Here is a 12,940-nt window from a genome sequence, read left to right on the forward strand (position 1 = left end):
AGATTGATGCTAGCTCCCAAGTCACATTAACACTTGTCGAAAGACAAGTTTCCGATGGTGCAAGGAATAGTGAAGCTTCCAGGATCTTTAAGCTTCGGAGGAAACTTCTGTTACAACACAGCACTGCATTCCTCCGTAAGAGCAACGGTCTCTAAGTCATCGAGCTTTACTTTCTGAGAGAGAATACCTTTCATAAATCTCGCATAGCTAGGCATCTGTTCAAGAGCTTCAGCGAAAGGTATGTTGATATGAAGTTTCTTGAACACTTCCAGAAACTTCTCAAACTGCTTATCCAGCTTTTTCTTTTACAGCCTTTTAGGAAAGGAGGTGGAGGATAGATTTGTTTCCAACTTCCTCAGGAGGAGTGTGTTCCACAGTAGTCTTCCACAGTAGTCTTCCTTGGTTCCACCTCTGCTTCCTTCTGCACTTCTTCTTCAGCCACAATCTCATTTTCTAGAATTGGCAAGGGTGCAGACGCACCTACATTCTGGACAAAATTTTCAGATTCTTCATCTTGCTGAAATTGGGGACTTGCGACCCTTCCAGACCTCAAGGTGATGGCGTTCACCTGTTCTTCAACTTCTCTCTCGCCTGGATTGGCTTCTGTATCACTAGGAAGCGTTCCTGGTGGTTGATTCAATAAGGCGTTAGCAATTTGCCCTATTTGGTTCTCCAGATTTTGGATAGAAACAGCCTTGCTTTGGCATATAAGAGCCTGGTTTTTGCACATAAGCCGCAACTCCTCCAATTCAGATTTTTCAGTCGAAGATAGACCTGCACCTTCATGAGTTTGTTGTTGAAGTTGGAGTTGTTGTCTTGGTGTAAATTATTGCTGAAAACCAGAAAGATTGAATTGCTCATTTCCAAACTGCTGGAATGGCTGTTGCATCACATTCTGATTGTTGCTCCATCTGAAGTTAGGACAATTTCAGTTGTCATAATGATAAGTGTCTGGAACTGGTTGTTGCGATCTCTGAAAGTTGCTCACAAAATGAGCTGATACACTAGATATAGCGCATTGCTCCGTCGCATGCGAACCTGCACATAGCTCACAAACACTTGTTATCTGATTAACACCATAGTTAGCCAGAGAATCGATCTTCATAGACAACTCCTTTAGTTGAGCAGTGATAGTCGTAGCTATATCCACTTGAAGAACTCCTGCTATCTTGCCTTATGGCAATCTCTGAGTTGGATACTGATATTCATTAGCAGCCATCAGTTCAATTAGATCATAAGCTTCATCGTAGCTCTTTTCCACCTGATGCTGCATTGAGCATGGGTCTTGACTGTGCTCCCAAACCGTTATAGAAATAATTGATGATCATCCAATCAGGCATTCCATGATGAGGACACTTTCTAAGCATCTCCTTGTAGCGCCCCCAAGCTTCATATAGAGATTCTCCCGTTTGTTGCGCAAATTGAGTAATAGCGTTTAAAAGTTCAATAGACACCAATTGTGCTTAGTCCTTATATGTATATAGGAATTGAAAACATAACGGCTTAATGCACAAGTTATCTATCGTGATTACATAGGGCAAGTAAGATGGTTAAAATTACCTACGAATCATGCATAACAAATACATGAACCTATGCTAGCATGACAAGTTCTAAACCTCTATATTCACTGTCGCTTCAATAGAGATTAACACAGTATCTTATATGTTAGCTACGCACATAAGACGAATAAGCACAACTAATACTAGGTTATCATACAATCACCACATACTAAGGTATCGAACAATTTAACTAAAGAAATCCATAAATAAATTCGCTAGAACCCCACGATAACGATTAGTTCATAATCGAACTCATCATAACCATGGGTTCCAATGAAAGCATGATAATAAACAATATAAGAGTAATAGGGTTCAAGAACAAATCGAAAACAAGCATCCAAGTATCAACTATATCAAAGAAAATAAAAATCTTCTTCTCTGTAGCCTTCTCGTGCTCTCTAGATCTTCTTATTGCTCTCACTGGCCTCCTTCTTGTTAAAAACGTCTTTTATGGGTATATATAGGCTCCAGGATGACCAGGACTCTCAAAATCTTCAATTTCGACTAAAATCAGGATTCTGGGGCAGAAACCGGGCGCGGCCGCGCTGAAATAGTGTTTCAGCGGCACCGGCGCGCTGCCTTCTGGCGCGGCCGCACTGACATTCTGGACTTTTTCTGACAAATCTTCTTTTGGCCATATCTTGAGTTCTGCTCGTCAGAATTAGGCGATTCAACTGCCCACGTGAAGCTAACGAGATTCTATACAACTTGAGAATAGCATAGGCTTCCAATTCTGATCTTTTTTCAGGATAATTCTTTGAAAAGTTTCTTTCTTCCCTTAACTGATGCCTGAAATGCAATAACACAAAACACATCAAAAATACCAACTATTTGAGTCCAAAACACCAACTTAAGCCTGTAATGAAGGGTTCCAAGTAGATATAAAATCCACTTATCAGTATATAACAACAAGATCATGCGTCTACCCAGTCATGTATTTTCGGTCATGCACACGATACGTGTGTTATGTGTGTGTGCACGCCGCGTAGTGGAGAAATATATTATATTTTAATAATTGTAACTTATCAAAAATAATTAATTAATTTTTTTACATTTATTAATTTGATATGTAATATAATATATATGATATAATATATTTTAATTATGTATGACATGTAGTCTTCTTAAACAATCTTATATTGCTTAATATAGTGATCTTATAATACTAATAACAAAAATTATCATATTTAGATTATTGAAATTAATTTATTTAATTTCATAAGTTTTAAAAATTATAAATGCAAGTTATTTAAATACTGATAATATAATATGTAATAATTATGTCTATGCTTATTTAAAAATGATATATGAATTGCACAATATATTTTAATAAATACTAATAAGATACAATATCAAGTCAATAAAAGTACATCTAAATTTTGAACTCTATGGATTAACATGCGGTGAATAGTTATATTTGGAGCTTGGATAAATTTAAGAAAATACCCAATTTTCGACCTAATTATTACAACATTGATTATGATGGTATTTTTTGAGATAATATGATTCATATATATAAAAGTTTATAGATACTTTTAATGATGATTAATTTTATATGAGGTCATTACAGGAGCGAAATATATCATTTCATGCAGATTAAAAAACAGAATTAAATTTTTATTATAAATTAAAATTAAAATGAGTTTTTGCCTGACTTGGTAAATGCATAGACATCTAAAAAATTTGATCATCATCCTCATCGAAGATATAAAAGTTATTTACGTTCTTATTTAATTAAGACTACAATTCTATTCAAATATTTGTGAGAAAAAATTAAAATTTTGAATTTTACGCATTTATTCATTTTGATATGATTAGCTTCATGTTTTGAGAAATAAATTAATATATATATATATACATATACATTAAATTAATACTATATATATATATTTACATTATTTGTAAAAGATCGAATTAATTGGTTATATTTTTCCCAAAATTTAGTTAAATCAAAGAATATTAAGTTTGCGAGAATAATTTTTATGGTTAATAATTGTCGTACAAATATAAGGTTAACTCAAATGTCATACACAGATATTTAAAAATAATAACGAACGGTGTTAAGAAGGCACGAAAAATAGTGCACATAATGAAGGAACAGTACATTTAAGAACGCTTTCCGTAATAAAAAAATTGAGTTGTGAATGAGATTAATGAAATAATGAAACTCCAGCTCAACCATAAATCAGAAGATTTAAAACATCTATAAAAATTCTTTGTATATCCAAATTTAGAATAAATATATAGAAGAAAATTTTATGGAGTTTTTATTTTTTTGTATCTGGTGTTATAAAATAATCGTGCCTCCTTTAGAGATTACTAAGGATATGATTATAAATGTAATTTATTGATTGAAATTTAAGGTACTTGATAAATTAGTCTTTTTCTGAATTTTGACATTTAATAGAATTGTGTGAATTAAACTTTTAGTAAAGGGAAAATGGAATTTAGCAAGGAAAATATTTGTCTATACACATATATATATATATATGAAACTTTAGATTCAATATTGTTCAGAAGGAGAATGTTTTTAGGGGGTGGTAAGCAATTTCTCTTTCACCTTTTTTTTAATTCTAACGAGGATTATTACTTACCATTCACTTTGTTAAAACCTAAAACTAAGAACCGGGGACATGTCAGTAACCTCCTAAAATTTCGGACTGTAGAAAACAACAATCACTTTGTCGGTTTTTAGTATAGCCTCAATGGTTTTTAGAGATAAACATACTTGTGTGAAAGAATATGTCGGATCTATAACAATTTTCACCACAAACTAATACACATCTATTATAAAATAAGAAAGTTCGATTAGATTATAAGTTAGGGCATACCAATAATGAAATTGCAAACTACATTTCTACTGTGGGCGCATCAACACATGTACAGAGGATAAAACTTGACGGACACAACGAGTGACAGTATGAACCAATCTTAGTGGTTATGTAATCTCCACCATGTACCAATACACATTTCACACCAAAAACTGATATGCATCGATGAAAATTGATTAACTGAAAAAAACTTTGCATTGTTATAATTGGGTACATAAAGATTATATTTACTTACAATATAATTTTGTCATTTATGTTAACGTCCTATCGAGTTTAATTCTTTTAACTACTGAGCAACGAATGACAATTCGTAAACTTTGACCAAAAATATCAGGACGCGGGTTTACTCTTTTATTAACATTATACACAATCTCGTACACTACCGTCCAACAATAACAAAGTTAAATGCAAAGAAAAATTTGATAAATTTTACACACGCAGAATATTAAATATCAAGGTTACGAATTTCACAATTAATAAAGATCTCAATCATGAATGATTTTTATTGGTAACAAAGTAACTACTGTATCATCACAAATCATGAAAATCGCACACCGTAACGTCTCAAAACTTTAAACTTTATACTAAAGCATGACTCGTGCCTCGTACGGGTTGTCATACTAGTTCAATAATTATAAAATGTATGGAATCTATACTAATATTAATGAATATTTAAATAATGCATTACAAAGATCGAATCAAGATTTCATCATTAAGCAATCATCGTTGTTTTTCATTGTAGCGCATCTCTCGCGGGTATTGTTGAAATTTACATATTTTTTGAAGAGATAATATTACGAGTTTGTGTAGCGGTGAGAATCATGTATACCTGATTTGTCAAAACATGTCCCAAAAATTGACCATAAGCGCAATGTCATACAAACTTTTCTTAATGAACCGTTGTCCGGAATATCTTTCAGATCTACGAGCTCGAACATTAAAACACAAACAAACTCTCACAAAGAAAGATAAACAAAACACAATCAAACTCTCACAGGGAGATATTAAGGGCATCTTCAATGGTTTTGATCAAAAAATTCAAATTAGGATCACCAACTGATCTAAATTTCTGACAAACTCCAATAGAGTGATCTAAATTTTGATCCAAATCACCTTTTACATATTATAATACAAAAATATTGTATTAAACACTATTTTTAAATTTAACATTTAAATATCATTAACTATTTATCTTATATCTGATAAATTAATTAAATTGAAGATAATTTTTTTAAATACACGAAAAAATATAAAAAATATATATTTAATTAACTAAATACACATTCATTTCATTAATTAACATATAAATTATCATTAACATTCACTAATTAGTCACAAATGAATTTTAAATTTAATAAACTAAAATTATATAAATAAAATTATTATTTTATATTAAAGTAAATTTGGATCGATAAATAGCGGTTTGGATCACTGTCTAAGGAAAATTAATTTGGATCATTATTTAAGGAAAATTTGCTGCCTAAATTTAAATCACTATTGAAGAAAAATTTGAGATAATCTGCCCCAAATTTTAATTTTTAGATCATAATTGGAGATGGGTTAACAAATCTACAAAAAGATAAAAAAAAACAATTAGTGGCTAGATATACTATCAGTAAGGGGAGAGATTTATTAAATAGAATAAAAATCAAGCAAATAATAAGATAGAGCTTATCACCAAGCAAAAAGGCTGATGATAGCCCCTAAATCAAATATGAAATTTAGAGTTTGCTGGAGAGAAAAGGAGGGGCCGCTGGTTGTTTTTTTTAATCTCATCGGGAGCGGCTTGTACTCGAACTGTCGAACATGAAATAAATGTGAGAACATGTGATTATGAAAATTGTTGATTTTAAATAAAATTTTAGTTACAACATATCGCTGATTTACTAAATCTAAATTTCCTCATTTTCACAAAATTACCATTTCTCTGTGTTTTAAGAAACTCTTATGGAGCAAATTCTGACAACTTTTGTCATTCTCATCCCAAATAAAGTGAAACAAAGAAAAATGCGCAAAATAAGCTATTTGGGGTTATCATATAATTGTAAATCTAGTTAGGGACGGGTGCACCTGAATTTAGCGATAACATTAACAGGGTGCAAATCGGACATTAGTCTTGAAATACAAGGAAACATAGCATGTGGAATCCATTTAAGCCTGCAACAATTTAGCTATCAGAGATACATGTATATGAGTTCAATGGATCATAAGCAAATTCTCCAGAAATATCTTCTCTCTAAAGTAATTATAGCTTTGATTCCTCACGTACAGTAATAAGTGCTTCTAAAGGCCGGTGATCGTTGACCATGATTACAAAGCTTGCAAAGTTGCCTCGTTTAGTTACTTGATATCTCTTCTCTTTTGTTTTCTCCTTTTTCCTTTTTGCAGCAAGCAGAGCCTTCGAAATGAAGCCCATGTTCATGCTTTAAGTTCCAGCTAAGATCCATTTATACTCTACTAAAACTTTAAAAGTGACCCTATGGAAACGATAAATGAAAACTATAAATAGAGAACAGTGATGCAGAATAATATTGTGTCGGTTGCAGCTTAAAACACATCTAAGTTGCAAAACATCCAAAGTATGAAAATGTCAAGCCTTTTAGTCATTGTATTACTCTGTGTTTCTGGAATAGTTCATACCAAAGCATATACTAGCCTCTATTGTACCTCTTCGTCTCGCTGTGGTGCCAAGACTCTGTACTGTCCAGAGGAATGCCCAGACAGCGAATCCACCAACAGCAAATCTAAAGTTTGCCGTATCGACTGTGATACTCCCAAGTGCAAGTCTGAATGCAAACGTATGAACCGGATATTCAATATATTAGCATTATGATATATAGAAACTTTCTGCTTTATGATAATTTTTATCCAGGTCTTTAAATAACAGTCTTATGAATCCAGAGAATGCATATCATTTTCTACTATAAATAGCAGCGATATTTCAGATTCTTAATCTAAATAGCGTCTGTATATATTTTGTCCAGGTATAAAACCAGACTGTAACAGCCCTGGCTCAGCATGTTATGATCCTCGTTTTATCGGAGGAGATGGCATTGTATTCTATTTTCATGGAAAGAGCAATCAGCATTTCAGCTTAGTCTCTGACCAAAATTTTCAAATCAATGCTCGATTCATTGGCCACAGGCCAGAAGGTCGGACCAGGGACTTCACTTGGATTCAAGCCCTTGGCCTCCTCTTCAACTCTCACACATTCTCTCTTGAGGCCATCAAATCTGCAACATGGGACAACGAAGTTGATCATTTAAAATTTTCTTACGATGGAGAGGAAGTTCTCATTCCAGTAGGCCATTTCTCCACCTGGAATTCCCCAGCAGAGAGCGTGAAAGTAGAGAGAACTTCAACTAAGAACAGTGTTATAGTCACTATACCAGGAATTGTTGAGATTATGGCCAATGTTGTCCCGGTGACAAAGAAAGATGATAAGATTCACAGCTACAAAGTGCATTCCGATGATTGTTTTGCTCATTTAGAAGTTCAATTTAGGTTCTATTCATTGTCTCCTAAAGTGGAAGGTGTGCTGGGAAGAACTTATCAGCCAGATTTTGAAAATCCCGCAAAGCCTGGAGTGGCCATGGCCGTGGTGGGTGGTGAAGACAAGTACAGAACTACCTCACTTCTCTCCCAAGAATGTGAAACCTGTGTGTTTTCCCAAACTCAAGAGGCAGAGAATGATAGCTCAATAATAATGGAAGGCACGATGGATTGCACTGGTAACCTGTCCAGTGGAAATGGAATAGTTTGCAAGAAATAGAGTAGCTAGCTCTATTACATGTGTTTCCCTAGCCACTACTACTATGTTAATTGTGTCATGTATTTTGCTTGCTGATATGTGTCTGTTGTACAGATGTATCAGGGTACCAGCTTTCTATTTCTTCTGTTAATCAATTTCCAGACCAAAGATGAATAAAAACATATATGTGATCTAACATATTGTAATATTGTTTTATTATAAAGCTTAGCTAACTACCAGTTATAAAAAAACAAGCCACCCTGAACTGAGAAGCATGCAGAAAAGCATAAGAATAAATTTGAGAATAAATAAACCTGAGACGTCTTTACATACCTTTTAACCCCTATAGTATTAGATATCATTCCTCTCAGCCCTTTTCTATAATAAAGACTATTTTACCCTCCGATTTAGTCCGATATATCATTTTAATCACAAAAATGGTTAAAAGGAACGGTAATTAATAATCTAGGGGTAAAAAAGTACGACTCCATACTTTTGGGGCTGATAGGTATAGTGGTTCATACTTTAAGGGCCAAAAGGTCATTAAGCCTATCAATAATCATGTATCTTACAAATCTAAAATATAACAAATGTAGAATGTCAAATATTTACACTTGAAAGACAAAGTTATTGGGAATATATTGTGAACTTGATGATTACATTAACAAAACACCTTAGTAGATTTAACTTAGTGAAAAATATAGCACTCGACGGATGATCAAATATAGTCCCGACGGATAACTCAATATAGTCCCGACGGATGATGATTTGACATCCATCGAGTGAGTAGCTTATGTAACAATAAGTATTGTAACATTTTTCTGTGAACAACTTTGTATAGATCCTGTAGTAGCATATGAGTCATGTTGACTATTATTAGATATGCAGAATAGGCTGATTAATTATAAATATAAGATGTCATGTAATTCTGCATAAGTGAAATGAAGTCAAGTGTCAAATAGCTACCCGACGGATGATCAACAAAGCTACCCGACGGATGATCAACAAGGCAACCCGACGGATGACAAGCATGTACCCGGCGGATGATCAATTCAAACATTTGTTGACAGTAACAAGACAGTCACATGCGTTAGGTTTATAAAAGGAATGTGGGAGCCTGTTTAACAGGAAATGAAGAACAAAGAAGCATTAATATTATCATGTATATCTGTGACATCAAGGAATTCTCTGATCTAAACCTCTATCTAGATGAACTGGAAGAAGTTAGAGGGATTGATGCTTACAGGATTCTACCTGAAAGGTTAGTATTCAAGTACAAGAGAGGAAAAGAGATATCATGGCCACTTCACAGGATTATTCAAGAGAGCCAATCTGTACTGATAAAAGTTTATTCATCCTTCAAAAAGAAAGATTAGTTCTAAAGAAGATTGAAGAACTGAGGAGTATTAGAGCCAAAGATGCACTCCCAAAGACTCTAACTATTCCTTACACATGGAGTAGAGTGCATCTAAGGCCCTACTGGCTGATGGAATTCATGGATAATAAGGGAGTTAGAAGATTCTTCAGATTAGAGGACCAATTGAGCATCTCTAGCGATGAGACTCTTCTGGAAATGCAAGGAATGCTAGATCTCTCAGAATCTGATGAACTTGAATTCCACAGACAGCTCCAAAATCAAATAGAAGAAAACAACAGGAGGCTTGGGAAGAAATCCAGACAAACAAGGGTATATTGTTATCATCAAGTTTCTCTTAATTTATGGCTACAATTCTAGTAGGCATAAATTGGGGGAGATTTTTGGGAATATATTGTGAACTTGATGATTACATTAACAAAACACCTTAGTAGATTTAACTTGTTGAAAAATATAGCACTCGACCGATGATCAAATATAGTCTCGACGGATAACTCAATATAGTCCCGACGGATGATGATTTGACATCCATCGAGTGAGTAGCTTATGTAACAATAAGTATTGTAACACTTTTCTGTGAACAACATTGTATAGCTCCTGTAGTAGCATATGAGTCATGTTGACTATTATTAGATATGCAGAATAGGCTGATTAATTGTAAATATAAGATGTCATGTAATTCTACATAAGTGAAATGAAGTCAAGTGTCAAATAGCTACCCGACAGATGATCAACAAAGCTATCCGACGGATGATCAACAAGGCAACCCGACGGATGACAAGCATGTACCCGACGGATGATCAATTCAAACATCTGTTGACAGTGACAAGACAGTCACATGTGTTGGGTGTTTACAAAAGGAATCTGGGAGCCTGTTTAACAGGAAATGAAGAACAAAGAAACATTACAATTTCCATGCAAGTTAAGAAGATTTTCAAAACTGCTGGAATAGAGTAGTGAAGTAGTATGGAGTTTGACTTGATAATTTTGTTTTATTATCCTGTCTTATTACCATGTAAACTTGGTGATATATAAACCAAGTGTAGCTAGTGAAACAAATAACTAAGCAAACACTTTTAGAAGAGAAATAGAATAGGCTGTAACTGTTAAGAAATTCTCTATAGTTTGTTTGTTCACTTGTAAAGCAGTTGTGAGACAACTTATTCTTCATAGAGTTCTTAAGTCGATATATATATATATATATATATATATATATATATATATATATATATATCCGGTGGATACTTTCAAATCCACCAGAAATTTTTAAAAGCTTGTGTTTTTATTACTTTATGTTTTTTATTCACTTAACTTGTTATTCCGCACCTTGCAAATCAAAACACATATATATACATAGCTTGAGTTAGAACATTTTATAGTTCAAGAAAAAGTTTACTAGAATTACATTGAACCCCCCGTTCTGTAATTCTTGCTGCATTGTTAGGGACTAACAATTGGTATCAGAGCAAACTCTTGAAGCACAAAGAGTTTAAAGATCACAAAAAACAGCAAGATGAACAAGAAGGATGTTGGAGACAAGATTCCTTTTCTGGACAAAGATAATTACCATCACTGGAAGGTAAAGATGCATCTTTATTTACATTCTCAAGATGAGGCCTATGTGGATTACAACGAGAGAGGTCCTCATGTTCCAATGAGAGCTGCAACTGGAAATGAGCCATCAGTTCCCAAGCCAAGGCTTGAATGGTTAGATCCTGATATTGAACAAGTCAGGAAAGACAAGAAGGCCATGAATATTTTATTCAATGGAGTTGATGGTGACATGTTTGACAACATCATCAATTGCAAGACAGCCAAGGAGGTTTGGGACACCATTAAAATAATTTGTGATGGCACTGAACAAGTTAGAGAAAACAAGATGCAGTTACTAATTCAGCAATATGAGCATTTCCACTGTGAAGAATTCACTCTCACTGATATCTTTAGTAGATTTCAAAAGTTACTAAATGCTCTGAAGCTGCATGGAAGAGTCTACCAAACCAAAGATTCTAACCTCAAATTCCTGAGATCCCTTCCAAAAGAATGGAAACCAATGACAGTCTCCTTGAGAAATTCACAAGAATACAAGGAGTTTACTGTTAGGGCGAAAACACGCGCTAATATTCACGCAAGTATACGCGTTCGCAAGTAATATAGAATACTTTCTAGTTCGTTCCCTCAGAGACTCAGACTAAATTATTGTCTAATTAACTCACTCACCAATGTATGATTACTTCTCAATGTTAAGACACTAACACTTAAAATTGTTGATTAAATATTAACTACAATTAACTACTTAATTAACCACTTAACTAACACTTCAATTTATCAATAATAAAACACTCATGAGATCATAACTTCATTATTACTTCCTTCTACAGCCATTGTTATTACCTTTAGCATGTGACAGTGATGATATTAATCGAATAACACAAAACTGATAAAAGCCAACTTTCATTGTACTAATACCATTCTACCAAGCATCCACAATTAAGATAGAAGTTGAATAGTCATCAATTATGTTGAGTTCCTATATGTCTACAGAAATTGACAACACAACGATTTAAGCACAAGTTATTCCTTTTGATTACATAGGGCATATAAAACTGTTAGAGTTACCCACTAATCATGCACAACATACATGAACCTATGCTAGCATGGCAAGTTCTAAATCTCAAGATCCACCGTCGCTTCACAAGAGATTAACACCCTATCTTATATGTTCGCGACGCACATAAGACGAATACGCACAACCAATACTAGATATCATACCATCATCACACACTAAAGTATTAAACAATTAACTAAAGAATTCCATAATAAATCCGTTGCAACCCCATGATCACAATTAGCCCATAATAGCACTTATCGTCGTCATGGGTTCATATAAAATCATGATAAACAAACACAAGAAAATAATAACTAAACTAATTATATTAAAACAGAGTACGTCACAAGAATAAATAAGTTCAAAGCAAGAAAACTAGCATCCAACGTTACAACGAAACAAGAATCACAAGAATATATGCTTCCTCTTCGTTGCAGTGTGCTAAATCGGTCTTCTTCCTTATCTCCTTCGCTCCTTGCGTAAAAACACAATCTTCTTTTTATCCACACTTGTGAAAACGTCTCAAATCTACTTATATAATAGTCCCATAAAACTCAGATTACATAGAAGTGGAAACCAAACAGAAGTAGAAGTCCTAAAATAATTTGTCTTTTTTCCCGACCCTGCGCGGCCGCTCAGCATAGCTGAGCGGGCGCTCAGCTTGCTGCGCGGCCGCTCAGCAATGCTGAGCGGGCGCTCAGACCTCTACTGGAAAAAAATGATTTTGCTCCGTTTCTTCGCCGTAATCTGCCCGTTTCTTTCCTCTCGCAATGGTGAACACATGCCAAGGCTTATTCTTGATGATTCCTCCCCCGA

The 12,940-nt window shown here is 34.1% G+C and overlaps 1 protein-coding gene and 1 non-coding gene across 2 annotated transcripts; both read left to right on the forward strand.

Annotated features, from left to right (window-relative positions):
- The first annotated feature begins 1,338 nt into the window (after positions 1 to 1,338).
- Positions 1,339 to 1,445, forward strand: LOC141688534 (small nucleolar RNA R71). Its single transcript, XR_012561970.1, has one exon. It is a non-coding gene; the product is annotated as a small nucleolar RNA R71 (small nucleolar RNA).
- Positions 1,446 to 6,742: 5,297 nt separating this feature from the next.
- Positions 6,743 to 8,337, forward strand: LOC141686593 (uncharacterized). The gene is made up of 2 exons (XM_074491619.1): positions 6,743 to 7,188; positions 7,375 to 8,337. The coding sequence occupies exons 1-2, from the start codon at positions 6,972 to 6,974 to the stop codon at positions 8,160 to 8,162; spliced, it is 1,005 nt and encodes a 334-aa protein (XP_074347720.1). The 5' UTR covers positions 6,743 to 6,971; the 3' UTR covers positions 8,163 to 8,337.
- The last annotated feature ends 4,603 nt before the right edge of the window (positions 8,338 to 12,940 follow it).

Source organism: Apium graveolens, chromosome 9, assembly GCF_009905375.1.
Source record: "Apium graveolens cultivar Ventura chromosome 9, ASM990537v1, whole genome shotgun sequence".
Lineage (NCBI taxonomy): Eukaryota > Viridiplantae > Streptophyta > Magnoliopsida > Apiales > Apiaceae > Apium > Apium graveolens.